At 37.4% G+C, this 26,628-nt stretch overlaps 5 protein-coding genes and 1 pseudogene across 5 annotated transcripts; 2 read left to right on the top strand and 4 right to left on the bottom strand.

Moving 5' to 3' along the window:
• The first annotated feature begins 12,846 nt into the window (after positions 1-12,846).
• On the top strand, positions 12,847-15,246 carry LOC147492886 (auxin-responsive protein SAUR21-like). The gene is made up of 3 exons (XM_086566161.1): positions 12,847-14,087; positions 14,286-14,415; positions 14,523-15,246. The coding sequence occupies exon 3, from the start codon at positions 14,803-14,805 to the stop codon at positions 15,085-15,087; it is 285 nt and encodes a 94-aa protein (XP_086422287.1). The 5' UTR covers positions 12,847-14,087; positions 14,286-14,415; positions 14,523-14,802; the 3' UTR covers positions 15,088-15,246.
• Positions 15,247-16,920: 1,674 nt separating this feature from the next.
• On the bottom strand, positions 16,921-17,585 carry LOC147492885 (auxin-responsive protein SAUR21-like). The gene has a single exon (XM_086565527.1). The coding sequence runs from the start codon at positions 17,563-17,565 to the stop codon at positions 17,269-17,271; it is 297 nt and encodes a 98-aa protein (XP_086421653.1). The 5' UTR covers positions 17,566-17,585; the 3' UTR covers positions 16,921-17,268.
• Positions 17,586-18,398: 813 nt separating this feature from the next.
• Positions 18,399-18,831, top strand: LOC147492884 (auxin-induced protein X10A-like). Its single transcript, XM_086567680.1, has one exon. It carries the CDS (start codon positions 18,466-18,468, stop codon positions 18,829-18,831), a length of 366 nt encoding a protein of 121 aa, XP_086423806.1. The 5' UTR covers positions 18,399-18,465.
• A 39-nt stretch (positions 18,832-18,870) lies between these two features.
• Positions 18,871-19,976, bottom strand: LOC147492883 (uncharacterized; annotated as a pseudogene).
• A 355-nt stretch (positions 19,977-20,331) lies between these two features.
• On the bottom strand, positions 20,332-21,335 carry LOC147492882 (uncharacterized). Its single transcript, XM_086567678.1, has 2 exons — positions 21,009-21,335; positions 20,332-20,892 (listed from the first exon to the last, which is right to left on the bottom strand). Exons 1-2 carry the CDS (start codon positions 21,333-21,335, stop codon positions 20,332-20,334), a joined length of 888 nt encoding a protein of 295 aa, XP_086423804.1.
• Positions 21,336-24,636: 3,301 nt separating this feature from the next.
• On the bottom strand, positions 24,637-25,577 carry LOC147492881 (uncharacterized). Its single transcript, XM_086569346.1, has 2 exons — positions 25,403-25,577; positions 24,637-25,317 (listed from the first exon to the last, which is right to left on the bottom strand). Exons 1-2 carry the CDS (start codon positions 25,445-25,447, stop codon positions 24,718-24,720), a joined length of 645 nt encoding a protein of 214 aa, XP_086425472.1. The 5' UTR covers positions 25,448-25,577; the 3' UTR covers positions 24,637-24,717.
• Between the last annotated feature and the right edge of the window lie 1,051 nt (positions 25,578-26,628).

Genomic DNA, 26,628 nt, shown 5'->3' with positions numbered 1-26,628 from the left:
TTTTTTTTTTTAAAAAAAAAGGTCTTTATTTATTTACAAATTTTATATACAAATGTATAAGGGGAGATGAACGTGTCAACAACACCGGATTTCAAGAAGAAAATCATTACTGTAAAATCAGGCAACTGTCATGTCGACTCTGGGGCGAACCCAATCCAGCCAGACTGTGGCTTAACCTTTATGTTTTGGGGGCCTAGGGTTCAAGACGGTACACCAGTATGCAATGGTCTAATAATAATATTACCCTTAGTACATATGGTATAGCCTCAAACCTCCCCGAATTGTCATCAAATAGAAAACTATTCGGGGTTGGCCTAGTGAAATTCATTGCCCGTGCAAACGAGGGACCATCCGATGTTGCATATCACGACTCTCTTTGTGCACAACACTTAGTGCAAAGGTGAAAATAAAAGACATGAGTATAAACAAGTTGAGTCTTTTAACGTCAGATCTTCAAGACGAATGTGAGTATTTTAACGTCAGATCCTCAAGACGAATCCCAACCTGTGGGAGCAACGGGGACGATTAACGAAGTTTATCCCGCTTGGTGGTGTCGACAATAATATACCTTATACCGGCTCATATCGGATAGTAGATCAAGACCTGGACAGAAAGGTGTTTGACAATTCATACACCACCCCATCCTTTTTCGCACGACGTTTTCGAGCAAAAGTACTACGACCATTACCTATTCGAGATGGGTGAGATTTACACCAAATGATAAGCTGAAGATCGCGAGGAAGAGAATATAAAAGGGAAGAGAAGGAAAGAGTTGAAATTTTTGGTATCCATTGTTTACCATAAGGCACGTTTGCTCGATTAAAAGAAGTCATTTATACTCAGTTCTGAAATAGAGTTTTTTGTGGACTAAGGTTCCGGCGCTTGCAACCACACACTCTAGGGATTTTTAGAAAAGAAAATTGAAGAGGGCACGGCTACCCTAATGGTGTACTTTCCCTATTTATATCACATGGAAAGAAGTACACCAGTGAATCTATTCATCTGTGTAGACTGGATCTTTAAGAAGAGTCTTTTCGACATCTGGAGAGCGCAACTCATGATAATGTTGAATGCGTTGGCCATTTACTTGAAATTCGCTGTCATCATTTAAGTTTTTCAAAGATATAGCCCCATAAGGGGTGATAGCAGAGACAATAAAAGGACCAGACCATCGAGTTTTTAATTTTTCTGGAAAAATGTGTAATCTTGAGGTGTACAACAAAACTTTTTGACCAACTTTGAAATCTTTTCTCAATATGTGCTTGTCATGCACTCTTTTCATGTTTGCTTTATAGGATTTCGAGAGATCATAGGCATCACTCCAAATTTCCTCAAACTCATTTAACTGCAATTTTCTCTTTGCGCCTGCCGCGTTAGTATTATAATTGAGGCTTTTGATGGCCCATAGAGCACGATGCTCAAGTTCAACCAGCAGATGACAAAGTTTTCCAAAAACGAGGCGATAAGGAGACATCCCTATAGGTGTCTTAAAAGCTGTTCTGTATGCCCACAAGGCATCAGATAATCGTAGAGACCAGTCTTTTCTAGATGGATTAACCGTTTTTTCCAAAATGGATTTGATCTCTCTATTAGAGACTTCTACTTGGCCACTGATTTGAAGATGATACGGAGTTGCCACTTTGTGCGTGACTCCATATTTCTTTACTAATGATTCAAAAAATTTATTATAGAAATGTTTTCCCCATTACTAATTATAGCTTTTGGAACGCCAAATCGAGAGAAAATATTTTCCTTTATGAACAAAACGACCATTTTGTGATCATTAGCATGACATGCCAATGCCTCAATCCATTTTGACACGTAGTCAACTGCTACCACTATGTATAGGAAACCATGAGAATTTGGAAATGGACCCATGAAGTCGATCCCCCATACATCAAAGATTTCCACAATTAAAATGGGATTTAAGGGCATCATATTGCGTTGAGTAATGCGACCTAGCTGCTTGCAGGGGTTGCATTCTTTGCAATGCTCATGTGCATCTCTAAACAGTGTTGGCCAATAAAATCCACATTGTAGAACCTTGTCCACTGTTTTCTTACCACTAAAATGACTACCACAAGATTGTTCATGGCAGAAGGATAACACGTCATTGTGTTCCCAGTCGGGAATGCAACGACGGATTAGTTGGTCGGAACAATACTTGAAGAGGTAGGGATCATCCCAGAAATAAAATTTCACAGTGGATAAGAACTTTTTTCGGTCATTACGAGACAAAGATGAAGGGACTTCCTCAGTAACTAAGTAATTTACTATGTCAGCGTACCAAGGGAACGAAAAAAAGGAATATAAGTGTTCATCCGGAAAGGAATCACATATAGGTTCGGTATCAGTATCAACATCACTAACAAGTCTTGATAAATGGTCTGCAACCACATTTGCGCAACCTTTTTTATCTCTAATTTCTAGAGTAAATTCTTGTAGAAGGAGAATCCATCGGATCAACCTTTGTTTTGCATCTTTTTACGCTAATAGGTAACGAAGCGCCGCATGGTCAGTGTATACAATTGTGGAAGAACCCACTAGGTAAGGACGAAACTTATCCAAGGCATATTCAATAGCGAGAAATTCTTTTTCAGTGGTGGTATAGTTATGTTGAGCTTCATTAAGGGTTTTACTCGCATAGTAAATGACAATTGGCTTATCTTCTCGGCGTTGCCCTAGTATAACAACCAATAATGTGTAGTATTTCGCGTCACACATTAGTTCAAAAGGTTTAGACTAATCAGGTGGTTGAATTATGGGAGCGGTAGTTAAGGCGGATTTTAAAGTCTCAAAAGCTTGTTTCCAATGGAAACTGAAGTCAAAAGCGGCATCTTTAAGCAAGAGATTGGTTAAAGATCGAGCAACCTTTGAGAAATCTTGAATAAATCTCCTATAGAAACCTGCGTGTCCTAAAACTGCACTAATGTCGCGAACTGTTTTTGGTATAGGAAGTGAAACAATTTTTTCTATCTTAGCTTTGTCGACTTCAATTCCGTCTTTTGAAACGATATGTCCTAAAACTATTCCTTTTGTAACCACGAAATGGCATTTTTCCCAATTAAGAATAAGATTTTTCTCTTCACAACGTGTAAAGACCTTTTCAAGATTTGATAGACAGCTATCGAAAGAATCTCCATATATTGAGAAGTCGTCCATGAATACTTCCATAAAACATTCAACCATATCACTAAAAATGTGAAGCATGCAGCGTTGGAAAGTACAAGGCGCATTGCAAAGGCCGAAAGGCTTTCGTTTATATGTAAATGTACCTAAAGGACAGGTGAACGTAGTCTTTTCTTGATTAGCAGGATCTTTGACTATCTGAAAATATCCTGAATAACCATCAAGAAAACAGTAATATACATGACCGACTAACCGTTCAAGCATCTGATCGATGAAAGGCAGTGGAAAGTGATCCTTATAAGTGATTGCATTAAGTTTACGATAGTCAATGCATATTCGCCATTTCACTGGAATACGAGCGGAGATGCATTCATATTTATCATTGCGCACAACTGTAATGCCAGATTTCTTTGGAACAACGTGTACTGGATTCACCCAAACACTACCGGAGATAGGGTAAATAATACCCGCATCGAGTAATCTTCAAACTTCCTCTCGTACCACATCTTTCATGGTTGGGTTTAGACGACGATGCAGTTCACGCGACGTCTTAGCATTTTCTTCAAGAGGTATGTGATGTGTGCATACACTAGGGTCAATGCCCTTAATGTCATCGAGGGACCATCCAATAGCATAACGGTGTTGTTGAATGACATCTATTAAATGGGATTCTTGATCGTCAGTCAATTGTGATGATATAATAATTGGATGACTACCATCTGGATCAAGATGTACGTATTTTAATTTCGAAGGAAGAGGTTTTAAGTCAGGGGCGGGTGGAGTGGATATTAAAGATTCTTGAGGAAAATCGTCTTCCATGGAGTAAACATATTGATGTTCATCCAAGTCACTAGACATCACGGTCGTAGGGTCAAATAATGGTATTGACTCTAATAACTCGTTTACTTCTTCTGTATAATCATCATCCTCAAATTCAGAATCACTAAAGGAAAGAAATTGGTATACTTCATCTTCAGGAAAAGAGTTTGTTAGATACTCTTACACAATGCTGCTAACCCTGTTCACCTCACCATCAATGTCAGGCTCTGGAATTTGTTTCATCAGCTTGAACACATTTACCTCGACCAAAAGATTTCCGAAGGACATGGTCATGGAGCCATCCCTACAGTTAATAAGAGCATTAGCAGTTGCTAGGAACGGACGTCCTAAGATGATAGGAATGGAATCACATGCAACTTCTGTATCCAAAATAACAAAGTCTACAGGATAGAAAAAGTTTTGGACTTTTACAAGGACGTTTTCCACAATTTCTTTTGGATACTTAATGGAACGATCGGCTAACTATAGAGTCATGGTGGTAGGTTTCAGCTCATGAAGACCTAGTTGTTTAAATAAGTAATATGGAAGTAAGTTCACACTAGCTCCTAGGTCTAGTAGTGCAGTAGTCGTATATTTGTCACCTAAGGTGCATGGAACTGTTGGTCTACCAGGGTCCTTGTATTTGACTATACCATTGTGTTCGGTGATAGATGGAAACTGTTCGGTGTTAGTTCTCCTTTTTGTGGTGCACATATCTTTCAGAAATTTTGCATGTTTTGGCAATAGCTTTAAGGCATCGAGAAAAGGTAAGTTGATTGTCAAATTCTGAAAAGTTTCTCGAATTTCATCAAAATTCTCATTAGGTTTATTCTTTGCCAAGCGTGCAGGGAACGGTGCCTTAGGGTGGAATTTGGCAAAAGGGTCCACTGGCTTGTTTCCTAAATTCTAAGATGTTGACTTTGTTGGATTTGGTGAATCCTCTGTAGGTTCATTATTGGAAATAAAGTCCTTGGAACCGTCGGATTCCTTTGGTTGATCATCTGGCATACGTATTTGATTGTCTACAGTTTTCCAGATCGAAGAGTAGTGATTGCGTGCACCTCACCTTGATTGGGAGTACTTGTACCAGGTGCATTGGTGAGTTCAAAGGCAGTGTTTGCTGGCTTAGGGTTTGGAACTACTTGTCCAGGAAACACGCCTTTCTGACTCTTTTCTTGCGCCAATTGTTGAAGTGATTGTTGGATAGACATTAAAATTGAGATTGTTGGTTCATGTAAGCTAAGAAAGTCTCGTTTGTCCTATCCGTAACGAGTGGCGCAGGTTGTGCAACAGGTAGATCACGATTATTGCTGAGAAGTTGTTAATTATAGTTGGGATTTGGATTGGCTGGAACAAGGCTGCGGTTGGTTTGATAGTTGGCATCGGAATTATTTTGAAATTGATTTTGACTTTGTTGGTATTGCTAATTATTTCCTTGGCGGTATGGAATAAAGTTGTTGGGTGGTCGAACAGGTGGATTTGCGAAACCTGGAGGAGCCCCTATCTGTTGGTTATTTTGGCGCCAAGCGAAATTCGGATGCTGTCTCCAAGGTGCATTAGGAATGTTGAATGCACATGCCTCCTCCGATGGTTAAGTAGGGGAAGCATATAACAAGGGACAATACGCATCAGGATGGTCAGGACTAAGACAAAGAACACATAAGGAGGTGTCAACGTTCATGAACTGTTTTGGTAGTTGATCGTTTACTTGAACTACAAGGGCATCTACTATTTTAGTTAGGGATTCTATCAAATTTTTTAATTCGGGATCGGGTTTTACCTCAAAAATAGATGTAGCTTTTGTAACAGTATCCTTTGATGACCTAGACGACTCAGTGTTACCCTAGTGTGTACCTTTTTCCGTTTGTTTCCAAGAAAAGTATATGCTTCAGTAGCTCCTTTGTCCATGAAGCAACCGCCGTTCATTATATCAAAAGTTTCTTTTTGATGATCAAAAAGTCCATTAAAGAATGAACGAACAAGGACAGCTTTGTCTAGTTGGTGATGAGGACATTCTAAAAGAAGATCAGTAAAGCGACTCCATGCTTTCATAAAGGATTCATGAGGATTTTGACGAAAGAATTAAATTTTCTGAAGCATTTCAGTAGTTTTCTTCTGAGTATAAAATTGAAGCATGAAAGCTTGAACAAGTTTATTCCATGTATCTATGGATTGTGGTTGTTGTCCTGCTAGCCAAATTGACGCTTTTTCCGCTAAAGTGAATGGAAACAGCCGAAGCAAGAGTTGTTCCTTAGAGACGGCTGGATGGTGAAATGTTGTGGCCACTTGTTGAAGCATACGAAGATGATTGTATGGTTTTTCGTGATCCAAACCATGATACACAGGTAACAAACTAAAAACGTTTGGCGGAATTCGAAAATCACCGATAATGTCCTCAAGTTTGATATAGGAAGAAGGTCATTCATGTAATGCAGTATAGAGGTCCGATAGGGGGTTCTAAGCTGGTGGAGGATCGTTGGCCATAACGATATAAGTTAATGGCGACGAAGGATCTTGATGAAGGTAATTAATAGAGAAGACACAATTTTTAGGTGAGAACTTACGCAATTGCTTATCGTACTTTTTTCGACGATAGGTATGTTCAAATTCTTTAGTGGAACCAGACCTTAATCTCATGCAAGCATAAAATTAAATCTAATTGACAGAAGGAACTTATTATTACTTGAACTTTATGATTCTCTTGAAGTATTAGAGTTGAACAACGTAGGCCTAAGCTGCTGCTAATGTAGCAGTGAAGCGAGAAATACGTGTGCATAAACCAACGACCAGGTTACAAGAGAGATATGAGGGAGGCTTTCCGTGCAAGCACGGTTCTAATTAAGTAACCTCAAATTTTCAAGTTTCCTAGACACCGTTGGAATATGATTAAGATTTATGGAATTAAAATTTATGCAAGGTCTTTTTTTTTTTTTTTTTTTTTTTTTTTTTTTTTTTTTTAAAGATTTATGCAAGGGTGAAAGTACAAGCATGCAAATACAACCTACTCATACAATACTAGATCCAATAGTATGTGAAGATACTCTACTCATACGTATAGCAATATGAATAGGCAAGGATGTATCATCGATAAATACTCGATCACGCATGCAAAATATACATCAGTAATACGTATATGTACGCTAATTTGTAAATATATATTACGTAGATGGATATCTATAGTTACTGGCAAATTTGAATCACTCATATGTATCTAGATACATTAGCATGCAAAGATATTATACGTACGTGGATAGATACGACAATGCAAAAATGTTTACTAAACATGCAACGTATTATACCTAAACTAAAATATGACTCTTATATTGCATAATAATTCGATTTTGTTAATACTCATTGAGATTGCGAGTGTCATATAGATAGCAGCTTCACCCCGTAGGGTTTAGAAACAACTTACCTAACTCAGATTTTAACCCTTGTTGGAATGTTCTCCTCTTTCTTGACAAAATCGACTTATTAAACAAGACCATGTACTTATACGTAGAGAAATACTAAACATGCAACAATATACATTTATACATATAGATAGAGATAACCATACAAAATAGTACCATTTGTATGTATATATACATTAATATGTAATTCATATCCACTTAATCACATATATATATTTACTGGCGTATTAACATGATTCATGCATATTTCTAGCCTAATACGTAAATAATAATACATAAACTAGTACATAATAACTACATACATGGTATTCATGCCAAAACAGTATAAAATTTGGAACCTGTAGCTTCCCGCAAGTCCGCCAAAAAAAAATTGAAGCAGACGTTTCAACCCGTCGATATCGTTAATCCTAGAAGATATTTGAAGTATCGATTACAGGTCCAGAGAGTTAGGCCTGGAAATGGAACAATATTTATCAGTGGATGTTGGAGATGGAACAGGAGCACCAACAGAGAATATACACCCGCGGACGCAAGTTCCACCAGCGGACTCGAGTCCAGTATCGCGCACGCGTAGGATTCTTCCACAGAGAGCTCAAATTTGTATATCAACCTTATATTATGGTGTAGTTTACTTTCCCGGTCCTAACTATTTGTTCCTGGAAGTACAACAAAAAATCCGATAGTGGTTAGGTCTTTTGCGTGGCAAAATTTTTTTGAAACAAAACAAAAAAAGACGTAGAAAATAGAAAAATGAAGGAAGGATGAGAGATTTGAATAGAAAATAGAAAATAGAAAAATGAGGGGGGAGTTCGCCTTGGAACAATTTCCAATTTGTAGCACAAGTCCTTGGTCTTTAGAATGGCAGCGGCGCCATTTTGATGTTCACCTTTTGCGTATCTTAGAGATTTGAATCTCTTATTGGACAAAGTGCGAATTCAAAGATAAGTCCTTACTCACGATCTTCGTGTGCGTATAGTTTTTTAGTAGGGATTCGAACCAACCTAAATTCTAGGACCACTTACAACTTGGTTTTACTCTTTTAGGAAATTAGTGAGTAAGTTTAGCAATGATTGTATTAATACTACTACTTGGTTTCTTTTAATGCACAAAAAATGAAAACCTTAAGTTACGTAAACATGCAACTAAGACAAGGTAAAAATTGACTAAGACAAAAGTGGAGAGTTAATTTTCCTCATGTGAAGATAACCTCTATTGTGTAATTTTAAGTTCTTAATCTTCCTAGAACTCATAGACAAGTCCAAAAAAAAATTAACTTGATCCTTAACACTATGACTTATCTCTAAGATCATACATGCTAGCATGTAGAACCAAAGCAATGACTTATCTCTAAGTTCATCACTTTGATTCCTAACTAGACTCTACACCAACTACCATTTTGGAATAGGATGTAGGTCTAGTTGTTCGTCCTAAACAAACTTACTAAAATCAAATAACAAAGGTTATCCTCACATGAGCATCATTAACCCCCCACAAAGGGAAGATTTAGCTCATGATCCTTGGGATAAAAGAAGAAAAGTGCAAAATATAAATATCAAATGAGAGAGAGAGAACAAAAAGAAGAAGAAAAAATATATATGAACTCACTTGCATTTAGATTTATTTTGAACTAGAAGAACACAAAGTTTCTTCCATTAAAACTATTACCAGCTTTTTTTTTTCTAAAAACTCAAACTAAATAAAAACTAAGACTAAGGAACTAAAATAATGCATGGTAAAGTAAATGGAGTGTCCCCCCCTTGTTTTGTTTTCTTCTCCATTTGAGAGAAATCTCCTTTCCTCCCACGTGAAACACCAAACCATATTTACTTCCTTCTTAACCACACAATCCACAACAAAGTGGCACCTATCTTTTTTCACTATTAACACCTAATCTCATCTAACTTTATTAACTACATGCAAGGTGTCACTTTTGCACCAATTATTTGCACCTTTGTCTTGACTTGTATGATGACTTATCAAATCTTGCATGCCTGCATAGTGGGTCCACGTGTAGTCCAGTGGTGGTCCGGTTTTTGGCAATTTTACAACTTCCCGCCTATGCGTAGAGTTCATCGTCTTGATTGTGTGAGCAGCTCACTTGTCGCATTCAGAGTCCTGGTTCAAGAGGTAGGAGCTTCGGAAGTTTGATACTTCTGTGCGAATTTGTTGGGCTTCACATGGCTGATTTGGAAGAATTCATATATACATCGTTCCCCATGCTTTAACACAGGTTTAACCAATATTTTTATGTTTACTGCAAATACCTGCAAAAGTACGAAAATATACTTATTTCATGATTATTAAACACATAATTAACCAAATTTATATGTCTCAATGGGGTTTCATATTACAGTTTTGGGTGCTTATCAATCATTACCTATGATAACTATGTCATGAACATAAATAAGAACAACCACCAAGCCTGACCTGCTAGACTTAACAAATAAGGAAGGATCAGCATCACTCCGGTTAAGACCGGTCATAGCTAGAACAGAACTGAGCTTGGCATACCACGCTCGTGGAGATTGTTGAAGCCCATAGATAGCCTTTTTTAAGTTACATACTAGTCCAACCTTAGTCTCCTTCGGATGTCTAGGTGGGATGCTCATATACACTTCTTCTTTAAGATCGTCGTGTAAGAATGCATTTTTAACATCCATCTGAAACAATTTCCAGTCTTGATTTACAGCTAGAGATACAAAAACTCTAAACGTGTTCATCTTTACAACTGGTGCAAAAGTCTCCTTGTAGTCCTGATCATATGTTTAGGTGAATCCCCTTGCAACGAGTCGTGCTTTAGACCTCTCTAAGGAACCATCACTGTTGAACTTGTTTCTAAACACCCAATGACAATCAATTGTTTTCTTTCCGTAAGGTAGCATAACAATCTCTCAAGTTTTATTCTCGTCTAGAGCATGAAGTTCTTCTTGCATCGCCTTTCTCCATACCGGACGAGAGTTAGCTTCTCTAAAGTTCTTGGGTTCTTGCACATCATCGACAGTACTCAAGAAAGCATGATGAGATGAAGTGATATTGGTATACGTTATATATTCCTGTAGAGGATATGACACGTCATGCAATGAATAAAAATTCTTGTGAATCACTGGGGGATGTAGTTCTCTATCAGATTTATAGTAATCCTTGAGAGTTATTGGAGGTCGTCTCTCTCGTTCTGATTGTCGAGAAACTGGAGGAGCTGGAGGAGCTGGAGGAGCACTAGAGCACACCCGCACCTCTATTAGCTCATTTCGGGCGCCGTGCCTCTCGCCATTGGAAGGTCACGAGTACTAGAAGCGGCGGCGCTTCTCTACTAACTCATTCATTCGGGAGCGCCCACACCACCTCGCCATTGGAAGGTCACGAGCACTAGAAAGCGCCAGCCTCTCTGTTAGCTTCGATCCGAAGCGCCGCGCTTCACTTTCTTCAATAGAACCCATAACTTCAGTGGGTTCAATAACTTCTGCGGCAGGAACTATATCTTCACCAACTACTGGGAGAGGTGCCAAATCTGCCAAACACTCCCCCTGGGACCGATTCCCAGGCATAGCTTGATTTTGAAAGAAGGCTTCAGATTCCACAAATTGGACATCACGAGAGACAACCAGTTTTCTTGTTGCCGGATTGTAACATATGTAGCCTTTCTGAGTGGTAGAATAACCAACAAAAACACATCGAGTAGCCCGAGCATCGAATTTAACTCGATGAAGAGCCTGCTGATGCACATAACAAACACACCCAAAAACTCGCAGATGAGAGAGATCCAGCGGCCTAGATTTTAGCACTTCTAATGGGGATTTAAAACCAAGAACCCGACTGGGAAGACGATTAATCAAATAAGCAACAGTTAAGATGCCATGAGACCAGTATTGCTTAGGAACATTCATACCCAACATAAGAGCACGAGTGGTCTCCAAAAGGTGTCTGTTTTTTCTTTCAGCCACGCCATTCTGCTGAGGTCTGCCAACACAGCTAGTTTGATGAATTATCCCATGGTTACGAAGGTAATCAGATAACAGACATTTGCAAAACTCAATGCCATTGTCAGATCTAAACATCTTGATTTTTGAACCAAACTGATTAGTAACCATAGTATGAAAATCTTTGAAAACATTCACAACCTCAGTCTTCGATTTCAACAAATATAACCATGTAGCACGATATTTATCATCAATAAACTACACAAAATACTTATAGTTATCATAAGAATTAACGGGAGCAGGTCCCCATAAATTAGAGTGGATTAACTCAAACAAATTATTAGACATAGAATGCGAGATTGGAAAAGGGAAACGAGTTTGTTCAGAAAATTGACAAACATCACAAACATCATCAGAGTTTATAGAAACATGCGGAAACAAATTTGACAGGACATAACTAGATGGATGCCTAAGTCTTTTATGCAAAAGGCGACTTTCAAGCAACCCACTAGCTTGACACGCCCTTTTATTCGACTTCAACAAATAGAGCCCATTGGAATAAATTCCTTCACAAATCATCCTCTTCGACTTTCAATCCTGAAAGATGACAAAGTTAAAAAAAAAATGACATCACAATTTAAATAATTTGTAAGTTTTCCAATAGATAGAAGTTGGACAGGGAAAGAAGGAACAACTAGAGCATCACTCTTGAGACTTTGATTAAAAAAATTCACTTGACCACTACCTAGAATGGGAACGGTGGATCCATTGGCTATGGAAATATTATGTTTGTCGATTTTGGACACAAAATTATGGACAAAGGCATGGTAATTAGCCATATGATCAGTAGCCCCCGAATCAATTATCCATGAGTTACTATTTTATGGCATAGTAAAATAGGCATGTAAATTATCTGACACGTGAGTTGAGACAGACTGACCTTTGCTAGATGGCATGGACTTAGTGAGTTGTCGGAGAATTTGACTCAACTGATGACTAATATCTGAGTTAGACATTGATGTCTCGGCTACTGCTGCATGCTCTTTCTTGGATAGTTCCTTTTCCTTTTTTAGATGCGGATATAATTCCCAACAACGGTCCTTGGTGTGCCAGTTCTTTCCATAATGATCACAGTGAGATGGTTCCCGTTTTCCCTTACCTTTTTCAAATCCCTGTGACTTTTTTCAAAAATAGTTTTCTGCAAATAATACCGTAGATTCAGAGATTGAGGACTTCACCTCGGAGTTCATGGTTTTCTTCCTTGTTTCCTCTCTCTGAATAGTTGCACAAACAGCAGCAAGTGTTGGAAGAGTGCTTTCCATTAGAATATTGCTTTCCAGATTCTCATATTTTGGTTTAAGACTATGAAATACAGTGAAGATTTTATCCTCTTCAGCCCATTTCAAAAGAGTATTGGCATCTGTGGTGTGTGGACGATATATGTTTAACTCATCCTACAATTTCTTCAAATTCCCAAGGTGTTATGTAAAAGTTTTCTCACCTTGTTGCAAAGCACCGATTGCGAGTTGAAGTTCAAAACACAGCGTAAGAATTGTTTGCGGTTTCGTATAAATCTTCAATTGAATCCCACATCTCCTTTGCAGAATCAGATAAAGTAAAAATTCTAGCAATAGTTGACTCCATAAAATTGAGTAACCAAGATCGAACAAGCTGATCATTGGAAACCCAATTCTCAAATCCGGCATCATCAATGGCAGGACACACATTTGCACCATTAGTGAATCCTAATTTTCTCTTGCCACCCAGAGATAGCGAAACAGCCCTAGACCAAGGTATATAGTTTGTTCCATTCAAGAGAATTGATGACAGCTTCCAACCAGTATTAGAATGACTCTGTTGTTACAGCAGACTTTGGGTTTGATTTTGGATCTGACATAATGTATTGTGTTTGTCTAGATTGATTTAGAGGAGAGATTAAGTGCTCCGCTCTGATACCATGTAGAATTAAATAACTAATTAAAGAGACAAAACACAAGAATTTATAGTGGTTCGGTGCCAATGCGGCAACTTACGTCCATGGGAAAAGAAATGTTTATTGTTTGATTAATTTCTTAAGGTTCCATTACAGAGATATATATAGGCACAACACAAGTGCACAAAATCATGTATATTCTAATAATGGAGTATTCCCTTTTATAGAAACACCAATATCGGTCGAACTTGTCATGAACCGATTGAGCGCGCACGCGCCTTCATCATGTGCAACTGAAGCGCACACACAGTCTCTTCCTTCTCCCACAGAAAGATCACACCTTTGTGGATGATCTAGTGTTTTTTGTTAGCTTCCACTTTTGTGCACAACAATACTAGAATCACATAGCACTTCTTCTTGATCTAGTTCTCTCCTACATAAACCGCTAAGTGGCCTTTAGGAATAACTGTGGCCACCGGAATATAAGTAGCCCGTTGAAGAAGAATTTGCTTGGCGTGAATAACTCTTGGCAAGTGGAAACCCATTGTTTTTTTATGTTCAAGAGAGTGAGGATTGATTTAGACTTTATAGGATATCCTTGTTATGACTACTTCTGTTTAAATAGGATTTGGAGTCACTGCATTTGGGGAGGAAATGTCTAATGAACTACCACATGGGTTTGTCTTATATCTCTATGGAGATGAAACTTGTTTTTGGTTACCATTATATATCATCTGTTGTGTGCAAGTTGCAGCATGACATTTTGTGTTCTTCTACCTACCATTTGGAAGAATAGCAATGTAGAGACTTATTTGATTCAGATTGAAAGTTGTCGGTTTCATGACAAACATTATAAGCTGGCCCATTCAATGTAGGGTATGTTTCTCATACACACATTACATTCTTGTGGTTCTTAATAGTTTTGCTTTCGAAGACGCTTCTCATGAAATTTTATCTCAGTTATTCTACAATTCAGCAAGTAGGTTCAAATTGATTAGGTTGTCTTCCGTCCAGCCGGTTGGCTACAAGTCCACTTCTACAATTAGGGAGACCTTAATTAGAGTATTTTTGTAGGGCGTCCTGTGTTTGCAACAAAACAATGGATTAATGGGACCTTCAAGTACACACTGAGAGGAGATTTCAGACAAAATCATATGATCCACAAGAAAGCATGTTCTGAATTGGCATTTTCTTTTAATGACTGGTGAGGTGGTCTCTCAGTTTGTTTCTGTCATTAATATGTATTCGCTCCAAATAATTCCCAGGACCAGTTTTGCTTTCATCTCAAGTCTAACAGACTCTTTTTGGTAGGGCATGATGTTGCAACAGAACACAGATCAATCTTGTACATAGCAGTTATTAACTAGATATCAGACATAACCATGTGGTACTTCACACGACCTGTCTTCCTACTTGACGTGTTACACTTGCCTCACTATCCTTGTGATGAGGGAACTTCTCCAATACCATTTCATCTGTATAAATACACACCTACATCTGCTCTGTTTACCATCCAGCTCCAACTTCTCAAATCGTTTATTTTATTCCCAAGACCCTTTGAACACTTCTTCCTCTTGTCTTTCAGCATCCAATGGCTTTTCGCTTACCATCTGTTATTTCTCGCCCCAAGAGAAGTCTTCGACGGTCTCTGTCAAATTCAGAAAACTTGATTGTACCTAAAGGCCACATTGCAATCTATGTTGGAGTCAGCCAGCAGAAAAGATTTGTTGTACCGATATCATACTTGAACCATCCTCTATTCCTTGACTTGTTAAATCAAGCGGAGGAAGAGTTTGGATTCAATCATCCAACAGGTGGTCTAACAATTCCATGTCACGAAGAAACCTTCATTAACATAACTGTTCAGTTGAATTAGTTCCAACTTAGATGATGAACAAACACGGTGGAATTATACCATCATTTTTTTGAGATACGTAGTTGCTAATCATATATATACTTTTTTCTGTAAAAGAAAGATGAGAGGCAGAAACAGTGTCTATTCCGACAATCATTCAATAGAAATCAGTTCTTCTTATCCTACATTCTACTTTATACTTTAATTAATTAATTTATTTTGTATAGATTGTTTGTTGAGGAAAAAAAATATCGACATAATATGCGTGGAACATGTTAATGTTTTTCATTTCTAAGTTATTTTCTTGGTTTCTTTCTCCTATAACTCTGATAGCAATGAAGCACGTACAAATTCATAACTGTTTCTAAGTCAGTGCCAAGAAGTTCATCTGTGATTTACATAATTGTGGTACTGGAGAGGGTGTTGGGGTTTATACCAATACCAATCGATTCCCCCCCTACATAGATAATTTGTATTTGAACTCAATTCAACTCCAAACAAATTCTAAATATCAACTACAACCTATACAAACATGCCAAACTAGCTAAATAACTATTAACAACAAATAATAATGTAAAGCAATAAAAGCAAACCACGACACAAAGATATACTGTGGTTCGGCCAATGGTACCTACTTCCACAAGACCTAGTTCTTTATAAAGTGGGAATAAAGTGGGAAAGAATATTACAATCACTCTTTGCAGTCTCTCACCTTACTAGATCACTCCTCTCTCTTTACAGAGTTGTATCTCTGTAAAGGTTATCTCTCAATCTTGATTTCAAGATTGGGTTTCTCTCTTTGTTCTTGTATATTTTCGTGTCTCTTCTGAGTGTTATGTTTTGCCAAAAACCCCAACTCTTATTGCAAACTCGCGGTCCACAAAAATAGATTTATTCTGAAATTAAACTTGGGCGTGGGGTGCGCCTCGAGCAAGAACAAGCTGAGCGCGGGTCGCGCTGAAGGTTCTGGAGGTCGACCAAGGCATGAGCGCGGGTCGCGCCTCTAGTAGAACAAACTGAGTGCATGGTGCGCTGAAGTGTCTGGATGTCGAGCAAGGCATGAGCGCGTGCTGCGCCTTGTGCAAGACCAAACTGAGCGCATGGTGCGCTCAGCCTTCATGCAGACTGAACTTCATCTTCTCCTCATGTGAGGGCTAACTCCAACAGAGGGAAAACGGGTGCTTTGGGGATCGATCATTGGCGGGTGTAGACAGAGTAGATAGAATTGAGCTTAAATTCGAACCAAACAGTGGGGATGTTAAGTCAAATATACCCTCAAAATTTTCATGGGATTGAGCTCTGTGCGTGAGAAAGAACCAATTTCTAGTCCCACTTTATAATTAGTCAAAGAGAATCTATCATGTGTTCCACTGTTTTGTACAACTGATCGAGGGTAGTTACTTGGATCTTGGTGTTACATACTACTTGTATACTATACTATTCATGTTGCTGAGGCAGATCCTTATTCTTGTCTCAATAAAAATATCCACAGAGGCACATAATACCATGTAACACCTAAGTTTGACAAACCTTCTCGGACCGCCATGATCCCCTAGCTGCAATGGCTGAAGAATCACAAACCTAGCTGCAATGGAAATCGATTATTTCAATCTGATGATGATGAATGTTCCTTTGAATGTTGTCATGGGGTAAGTAAGTCTGTGGACCTCCATGTCTAGGCATGAGAACAGGAATGCTGAGTATGGTCTAGGCGTTTCATTTGTGCTCTAGGTACGTTTTCAGGAGACACTGTTGAATGAATGCGAGTTATTCTAAATCAAGTTCTGCGAAGTAGCGAGGTTTTCTTAGCAAGTGGCTAATGTGCTGAATAGCAGATTGAATTGTGGGTGTATGCATCTCAAAATACATATATGCTACCCCTCTTGCAGTTTATAAATGACTTCGGTCAAGAGAGACTAGAATTTAAATTAAAATGTTGATACAATTTCTAATAAATGTTCTCAATGCGAGACCACTATTTAGATTCCCATCTGTACAAAGTTGTTATTTCAAACTCGATGCATGATGCCTACTTTACAAAATTGAGATTCGGTCATGGTAAGCCATTTAAGTTGTTGCAACGACAAGAGGGATATCTAACAGCCTTGTACGTTTTGACAAAAATTCGACTTCTTCATAATCCGTTCTTCCTCTTTAACATGTTTTAATGTTGGCAAATCCCGTCTCCTTGTTTCTCCTCTCTCATGAGCTATTAATCAGATGAGAAGTGAGATTCACGAACATCTCCTCACTGCAAGGAATCGTAAGACCACCCATTGGATGATCATATCCAAAGTCTTCCTCCGCTTTACGTAGCAAGTCTTGGAATGAAGGTTGGTTCAAGTATGATATTGGAACCACGTAACGCTTCTGCCTGATCTGGTTCTCTCCTACATACACTGCGAAGTGGCCTTTAGGAATATATGTGGCCACTAGAACCGAAGTAGCCCGCTGAAGAATTTGCTTGGCATGAAGAATTCTTGGCAAGTGGAAACCCATAGCTTTGTATGTTCAACGAAGTGAATATTGGTTTTGAATGTGATGCTATCCTGGTTAAGGCCAGTTCTATTTAACTTGGATTGGAGTCCTTTGCAAGGTGCTTGCTGAGGTGGTGAGGAACATACCTTTGAATTATCACATGGTTTTGTCTAGCTTCTAACCCAATGAGGATGAAATAAATTTGTTAATGGTCACCATTGTTTATCATCAGTTGCGTGACATTGTGCGTTCTTGTACCTACCATTTGGAAGAATAGCTTTGAAAAGCTTATTTGATTTAAGGTATACGTTCTCACACATGCATTCTTGTGGTTTTGAATAGTTTTGCTTTTAAAGACTCGGTTTGTCAAGACATTATACTGCGTTTGTTCTACAATACAGCAAGTGGGCACACATTAATTACGGCTGTTTTCGGTCCATCCGGTAGGCTAGAAGTCCACTTCCACATTTAGGGAGTCCTGTTGCAGAAGAACAATGGATTAATGGGACCATCAAGTACACAGAATTGAAATTATCAGACAATCTCATATGATTCATGACAAGGCATGTCTATGAGCTTGCCTCAATTTTTCTATCACTCATTAGTAGTTGCTCTGCATAATCCGAAATCCAATCTTGCTATATCTCATGTCTAACAGACACTTTTTGGTAGGGGCATGCCGCATGCATGTTGCAACAGAAAACAGATCAATGTGACCACTTGTACATAGTAGTTAGGAATTAATAACTATATATCAGACAAAACATGTGGTATTTCACTATTCTCGCGACGAGACTCTATAAATACACACCTATATCCACTCTGTTACCATCCAACTCCCAAGTCCTCAACTCATTTCTTTAGTTCCCCAGAACCTTTATAGTTTATACACTTGGTTTCCTCTTATTGTTGCACCATCCAATGGCCTTTGGTTTACCAGCTATTATTTCTCGTCCTAAGAGAAGTATTCGACGGTCTCTGTCAAATACGGAAAACTTGATTGTTCCTAAAGGGCACATTACAGTTTATGTTGGAGAGAACAGCGAGAAGAAACGATTTGTGATTCCAATATCGTACTTGAACCATCCCTTGTTCCATGAGTTGTTAAATCAAGCCGAGGAAGAGTTTGGATTCGATCATCCAATGGGTGGTCTAACAATTCCATGCGAGGAAGACAGTGGCAGAGCCAGGAAAGTAAGTGAGGGTGAGCCAGCCAGACAAAAACTAAACATACAAAATAATAATAATAAATATATATATATATATATATATATATATATATATTAATGTATTAGAAAAAAAAATCAAATCTAAACAAGTACTTGTTCATAGTTGTCCTCGGTGGCCTTCTTTTTCGTCGTTCTTTTTCATCTTCTGGAAGCGTTGTAAGATCAACTCGGTATCAATGCTATCAAAAACTTCTTTTTCAATGTATGTTATTAAACAATCATTCAACCATTCATCCGCCATCCGATTGCGCAGACGATTCTTTATGATATTCATAGCAGAAAATGCTCTCTCCACAATGGCAGTAGCAACAGGTAAAATCAACGCCAACTTAATCAACAAATAAACAAGTGGGTACACAATGTCTTTCTTCGTCTCAACCATTTTTTTGGCTAGGCCGTTAATTCCATTTATTTCACCAAACTTAGTATCGGAACGTACATCAATGATATAATTCTCAAGCTGATCCGCTAATTCCATCTGATCTATTTCTGAAAAATCATCGGGATAAAGTCGAGCAAAACGGATCAACTTTTGCTTATCGAAAGCAACAAACGATTCACTAGGATCAAGACATGCCATACGAAGAAGTAATTCTGTGTTTGCTTCATTAAACCGGTCGTTTAACTCTTGAATTTGCAAATCAATACGTTGATAGAATAATCCAACACGATAGTAATGTAAATTGGTGTTTCCTTACGCTCTCGTCGAGACCTCCCTCGAGCCATATACCTCTCTTCCATATTTGGAACAACCACATCATGTTTGGCACATAGTGAAGAAACTTCAGTCAGGAGACTATCCCACCCATCATCTCTCATCGCCTGTAAGCGTACCTTTGTTATTTTAACAAGAGCCATGGCATTGACAATGTCTTGGTCCTCACGTTGCAAAGCCTTTGACAAATCATTGCTAATTCCTAGTATCGCTTTCATCAAATGCAAATTGAAGATAAATTCAAAAGACTGCACTGAATCCAATAATCCGTAAGCCTCACCTCTTTATTCCGAGCTTGAACCATTTTCCGCTACATTATCAAGCACATCAACTACTGAACCATAAGTGGTTATCATGCCAAGAAGTGTATAATAGTGTGAGCCCCATCGAAAGTGTCACCGGATCGTTTTAAGACTAGTCTCTTGATTCAATCCTTTGCCACTTGAAATTTCTCCGCTTTGTAACGTTGCAACAACTTTAGCCTTCATTGCATCTCATGAACATATCACGCCGCTTACATGATGCTCCAACAAGATTTACCACATTAGAGAGAATACTAAAAAGGTTAGCGATTGACTCATGGTTCTTTTTGCAACTACCTACTACAAAGGCTAATGAAGGCGATGGGCAAAACAATGAATATAAAATGCAGACTCATTCTCCTTCATTACAAGTGTTTTAGGCCATTCAAATCACCTTGCATATTCTTCGGCCCCATCATACCCTTTGTCACGCAGCCTAGATATGCTCAACCCATGCTTGGAGAACAACTCATCGATTGCCTTTTAAGTGTTCTTGCACTAGTTTCCTTAACATGCACAACTCCAAAAAATCTCTCAATCGCTAACCTTTCTTGTCGACATAACGCAAAACAACTGCCATTTGCTCCTTAATTGATATATCACGTGCTTCATCAACTAAAATAGCAAACAATGAATTCCCATAATCTTTTAGAATAGCATTTGTAGTTTCCACAGCAGCCGAATTCACAATATCTCTTTGGATATCAGGCGAGGTCAATTTTCGATTTTTAGAAGCATTATCAAGAACTTTCTTAATGACTTCGTTATGATCTTTCAGAAATCGTATAAGTTCAAGAAAATTACCTTTATTGATCGACTCATCTGATTCATCATGACCACGGAAAGCTAAACCTTGTCTCAAAAGAAACCTAATGCAATCAGTTATTGCAGTTAGGTGTATTCGATAATCCCTTCGAACTTGGTCAGATTGTCTATGAAGAAATGTCTCGATATGCTGCTCTTGATTTAACAAAGCCTGTGCTGCCCTGTAAGCAATATTATGAGCACTATTTGGTCCTCCAACGTGCTCTTTTAATTTGGTTTTTCTTTCCCAATTAGTAAACCCCCTATGAGAAAAAACATCTCCACCTCCTTGTGCTCCCTTATTAGGTTTAAAGAGATAACAATATAGACAAAACGCGGCATCCTCGTGAATACTATATTCTAACCAACTAAACTCCTTATACCACTCTTCCTGAAAGCGTCGAATTCTCTTACCTTTGTTCTTGGAGGAAAAACATGATTAGGCTGGCAAGGACCCCTAAGCAAATATGTTCTTCTCACCGAGTCTTGATCATTAGGATGATAATTTGAAATCTTTTTTCTCAGTGGAGGGTCTCCCTGAAGACTAGACAAGTCAAGTTCTTCACGATTTTCACGTTGAACCCGCTTTGACGTAGGTTGTTCAACACCACCATCCTCAATTTCTTGGTGACTTCGCTTTGAGGAGGATCCTACTTCAACACTGGTAACATTATTTGTGTTATTAGGTGGTTGGGTAGGTTGAGCGGGCAACGACTTTCCTTTGATCAAATACTTTAACATATCTGTTTAAATAATTAAAATAAACCATTAATCAACTGAATTGAAATTGCATTAATTAAAATAAATCACCAATATTATTATGATATTCACAAAATAAAATTAAATCAAAATATGTGGTTTAATAAATTCACAAAAAGAATACAAAAAAACTAAAACATATGGTTTAGGAATAAACTTAACATGAAAAGATAAAAAATAAGACAAGAAATTTAATAATATTAGATTACCTAGCAAACTTTAGAAATTAATCAAATTATGGATAGCTAATTAAAATAACAGAGATAAAAGTGGAATTGTGGAAAAGTGGGTAAGTGGGGCGTGGGTTTTGTAATTTTGTATAACTTTTTGATTAGGCAAAGAGTCAAACTTGAGTAAAGTATTGGGTTTTTTTTTTGTTTGGTTTTGGTGTGTGTGTTGTGCTTTTATTTTGTTTTTTTGTTGGTTTTTAGTTCAAGTTTAATACTGTTGAGTCATAGTCTAAATTCTAATTCAAGTTTAAATACTGTTGAGTCACGTAAGTCGGTAATAGTCTAAAGTATAGTCTAAATAATGTTTGAACACTGCTGAGTCGTTAAGGAATAAGTACTGCAGTACTTTATGTACTTTTGTTGAATATGTACTTTAGTAAATATGTACTTTGTTGAATAAGTACTGCAACCTAAATATGTACTTTAGTTAGCTGTGTTTTTCAGTTTATACAAATAGTAAAACTACTTTTTTTTTTTTGATTGAAAATTGAGGGTGAGCCAGGGCATACCCTGGGCCCCCCTGGCTCCGCCACTGGAGGAAGAGGCCTTCATTGATATAACTAGTCAGTTGAATTAGTTGCAAGTCTTGATTAGAAAACACGGCGGATAAGTTTGCACTTGGACCAATCATCCCAATTTTTACCATCATACACTTTGAGAAATCTAGTTGCTAACAATGTAAATACTTTAATTGAAAAGAGATGAAAGGCAGAAAGAGTGCCTCCTCTAAACATATCATTCAATAGAATAATTTCTTCTTATACTGCATTCTACTTTCTTACTTATTTTGTTTTTGTTTTTCTCATATTTTTAGGTATTTGTTATTGACAGACTCCATATTGTGTTGGGCAGACTCAAAAAAAAAAAAAACAATTATTATAAGTGTGCCATTGGTTCCAAAAAATCCAAAAAAAATATTACAAGTGTGCCATTGGTCCCAAAAAATTGAATTCGAAAACCCCAAGCTTAAGGCTTTGTTTGGTAGTAGAAAAATTCGTAGTAGCCAACCTGGATTAGCTGATCTAGTTCTGTAGATGTGCAACTTAAAGCGAGTTAATCTGAAGCCGTTTATCGCCAATCGCTCATCACAAGTTCAATGTCCACATTGTTTGGTTCATATTGTATACATTAATCGATAACCTATTACATTTTGAAAAAAATAATAGAACAATATAAATCAAAAAGAAAATAATAACTTAAATACAATGTCCATATTCTCACCAAACAAAAAAGTTCCACAAAATATTTAATTTGAAACAAGTATAACCGGTCATTTCATTCTTAACATGAAACAAATCCAAAGCAAAATCAAAAGTATTACATCAATCTGCATTGTGATAGTCACAATAGTCATTCCACATTGCAATGGCAATAGACTTTCTATAATCTGATGCAATTTCTCGTATTCTATTTCTACTAAGGTTTTCTAGATCTTGTCTCCTCATTCTAGAGTCTCCTTCAAGTTCTTCTTGCTCTCTTTGATCCTTATCAAAAAATTCATCATTAAGTTTCTCTCTTCATATGTGATTATGTAGAATGCAACATGCTATTACTATCTTTACTTGTGTTTCAAACAGATATGGAGGTGGAAGAGCCAAAATAGTAAACCGCTTTTTCAAGATTCCAATGATATCGCTCAACAAGATTCCTCAAAGATGAATGACTTAAGATTGAATAGCTCTTTGTAATTTGTAGGATGCAACACTCCAAATTCTTTTAGATGATAACGAGTGTCACGAAATGGAGCAATAAAATTTGGTGCATTGGCATAGCCCGCATCAGCCAAATAATATTTACCTACATTTCAAATTAAATAAAATTAAGCATTATGATCATAAACATGTTCAAATAGTATAAAGGGTTTTGGAATATTAATCATGACAAAAGAATCCACAAGATTTAACATAATAATAAGCATTATGTACCTTCAGGTACTTGCAATTTGTCTTCCCTTGTTAGTCTTTGAATTTAAAACACGTGAATCAGTGGTGAACCTTCCCAACCAAAGCAAGAACATATTGAAACTGCAAGTCAAACGAACATGCCACCAAAACATTTTGCGTAACAATTCCTTTCCTATTTATAAAAGGAACTCTCTCCTTTGAACCAATCAATGCAGGGATATGTGTTCCATCTATTGCTCCAACACAATCATAATAGAAGTATATTTTAAGTAATAAAAAAAACAAACTATTTAAAATGTATCATGCAATTTAAGTTTTAAAAAAATTATAATCATACGTATGTCAATACCTTAAAATACGGATAAAATCTATAACCACCTTCAAGAATTTCAGGAGGAGTACTAGATCCTGCTGGTTGTAGAAAATCTTCAGATAGTGCTACTATTGCATTCAAGACATTGTTGAAGTGGCGGCTAATAGTTTCCCCAGAATGCTGAAAACGTTCTTGAATGGTTCGATTACGTTCGTTATGACCAATAGTATACATAAATATTGCTAGTTGTTCCTCAACCTGTACTGTATCAGAGTGAGTGAGTAGACCTTTCGTTTGTAAAATATCACACAATCGCAAGAACACGTGTTTTTCCATACGAAAGTTTTCTTGGCACCGCACACCATGTCTAGTAAGCACTTCTTCAACCCACTCTGCACCACTAAGACCCGAAGTGCGGCAAGGAATTTTACTGACATAATATTGATAATAACCAGTTGGTAACATGGTAGTAACACATGCTGCTTGCATTATCATATCTTCTTCATCAAAGTCGTCAGACAGAGTATAGCCCCTGTCAACACATTTATTAAGTAAATAGTATATTTAAGTTGTATTACATAACACCTGATAAACATAATTTTCATAGCAAATATAAAAATACTACTTCATTGCATAAATAGAACAAAGTTCACATTCAAACAAGTTTTGCATTCTCATTAAATACATAGAACAAACACATGTTCAATCAAACAAGTTTTGCATTCCCATAAGTGACCATAATTAACAAAATAAATATATATCCAATACGTACCCTTGCAAAATATATACTACTAGACTCATAAAGTCTACGACACCTGGACACCTAATGATCCCCAATAGACCAACAAACAAAGTATGTATTTTTCCACATCAAATATATTGGGGATCAACAAAAAAATAAGTTATAAACTTGCTTATCACTTTTCTTCAAATTGATAAAGCAACCATTCCTTTCGCCTTTCCATACGCAGCCCCATGAACACCCTCGCTTTCTTTTCATCTTCTAAGAAATCCAAAGCTCGCATGAAAGTACGGTCATCAAGAACAGGAATGGCTTTTAATTCAACAATCAACTTTGCTTCAGACGATGGTTCAGAATTAGGTGTTGCAATTTCTTTCTTCTTGTTTGCTATTTCAGTAAATGCTGTTGCCATGCTTTGAATAGCATCTACCATACCCTCTACAGTGCTTTTAGGACGCGGCTTTTTAGAATCATGAGGGTTTGGCGTCATCTTTGGTCGTCTCTTTTTGAGTTGGGCACAAGCTTCAAATTCACTGTCCAAATTGATAGGTTTTAGAGTATTATTACCCAAATCATCAGAACCAACAAGTGGACTTTGGGACCCCTCTCCATTCATATTCCCCGCATCTTTCGGAATATGTTTTTCATGGTTCATAACTTTCTCACTAGGCGCACGACTATGTTTCCCACTAGCCCCACCATCACCAAATATTATGCACAAGTCCTCATATCTTGTAATAGACTTAGTTCTCCAAATTCCGAAATCCGGGTGTGCCTGCATATGGTGGACATAATTTTCTAGTGATGAATTATGGTTCTCCGGAAGACAAAAAGTTCTTAAAGTAAAGTAAGAAAATCACCTTGACATAATCATCCCAAACCTGGTCATCATCAGCATACACCATTTCTCTATCATTATCCCAGCCAAATCCACTTTGATCAATTAAAGTTCTTATAGCACTATGGTTCTTCTTCAATGCTCTATAGTGATTCTTTAAAATTTCCAGATCATAATTGGGACCAAATTTAGCTTTGAACTACTGTACTATATGCTTCCAAGCATGTTTACTAAATTGGCCATCAAGGTATTGTCCATCATGCACTTGCGCCACCATAAGTTTCATAAATTTTTTTATCCATTGGAGGCGTCCACACCGTCCTCTTACTGCTTTGGCCTTTAACATTCTGTGTCTCTTTCTCCATTCTTTCAAAGTTAAAAACATAATAATTTAGTGGTCAAGTGGCGCAAAGAGTATAACCCAAGTTAGTTGAAAAAATATATAAAAGTGCGAGTTCTCAATTCTTTACAATATCACACAGATAAATAAGAAAAAAAAAATAGTTTCAACATTGAGGAGAGACTGGATTGAATGGACGCCAAGTAGAGAACAACAAGCTATATTTCATTTTCCCTTTTATTAAACCTTAAACAATTGATTTTCAGGAGCCACTTTTAGTTGGTTTTTTGTATGTAAGCCTAGTTTAGCATCATAATTAACAAGCAACAGTTAAACCTTAAATTGTTTACTCTATTGACATGCTTAAATTACTCAGTGAAGTAAACTTGTACAATATTCGTTACATGTCCCAGCCTTCTGAAATGAAGCATGGGAAATTTAAGCAAAAGCAGCAAAGGTGAATTCTTCTGCTTCTAGATAATCTTTGTATGTATGCGACAAGACAAACACGCACTTTAGGCCAACCTAATAAATTGTCTTAAAGTTGTCTATCCAATTATGAAACCAGAACTCCATAATGACTCAAAGAGTGTATAATTTAAATAACCTTGTTTATATTTCACAACCTTGAGTGTACCTTACTTCAGACATGTGACTTAATTTCACTAATCACTCTCTACAATCTAGTTAATTTTTCACAAACGTCACTTTTGGTCCATGTTTTCCATTCAGGTGGTTAGATAATCAATAGCAAGAACTAAGGTACCCTGCTTCTAGTACACTTCCTGGGTGGAAATACAACAAAGAAAAAGTAGCAGAGTAAAAAGGGTAGTGAAAGTGTGCCTTTAGATACCTATAAGCAATCTTCATGTCAATCATGAAGAACTCTGCAGGTCTCCTACAAGCGG

The sequence above is a fragment of the Coptis chinensis genome, chromosome 6 (assembly GCF_015680905.1).
Source record: "Coptis chinensis isolate HL-2020 chromosome 6, ASM1568090v1, whole genome shotgun sequence".
In the NCBI taxonomy this organism is placed as follows: Eukaryota; Viridiplantae; Streptophyta; class Magnoliopsida; order Ranunculales; family Ranunculaceae; genus Coptis; species Coptis chinensis.
Note: the sequence above shows the minus strand (reverse complement) of the source record. Positions and strands in the feature narration are given on the sequence as shown.

Excerpts from the sequence above, each read along its gene's own strand:
- LOC147492886 (XM_086566161.1), top strand. The coding sequence starts at position 14,803 with ATGGCTTTTCGCTTACCATCTGTTATTTCTCGCCCCAAGAGAAGTCTT.
- LOC147492884 (XM_086567680.1), top strand. The coding sequence starts at position 18,466 with ATGGCCTTTGGTTTACCAGCTATTATTTCTCGTCCTAAGAGAAGTATT.
- LOC147492881 (XM_086569346.1), bottom strand. The coding sequence starts at position 25,447 with ATGGTGTATGCTGATGATGACCAGGTTTGGGATGATTATGTCAAG. Across the intron at positions 25,318-25,402 it reads TTTGGGATGATTATGTCAAG|GCACACCCGGATTTCGGAAT; the intron begins GTGATTTTCTTA and ends CACCATATGCAG.
- LOC147492885 (XM_086565527.1), bottom strand. The coding sequence starts at position 17,565 with ATGGGTTTCCACTTGCCAAGAATTCTTCATGCCAAGCAAATTCTTCAG.
- LOC147492882 (XM_086567678.1), bottom strand. The coding sequence starts at position 21,335 with ATGTTAAAGTATTTGATCAAAGGAAAGTCGTTGCCCGCTCAACCTACC. Across the intron at positions 20,893-21,008 it reads TTTTTCCTCCAAGAACAAAG|GGAGCACAAGGAGGTGGAGA; the intron begins GTAAGAGAATTC and ends AAACCTAATAAG.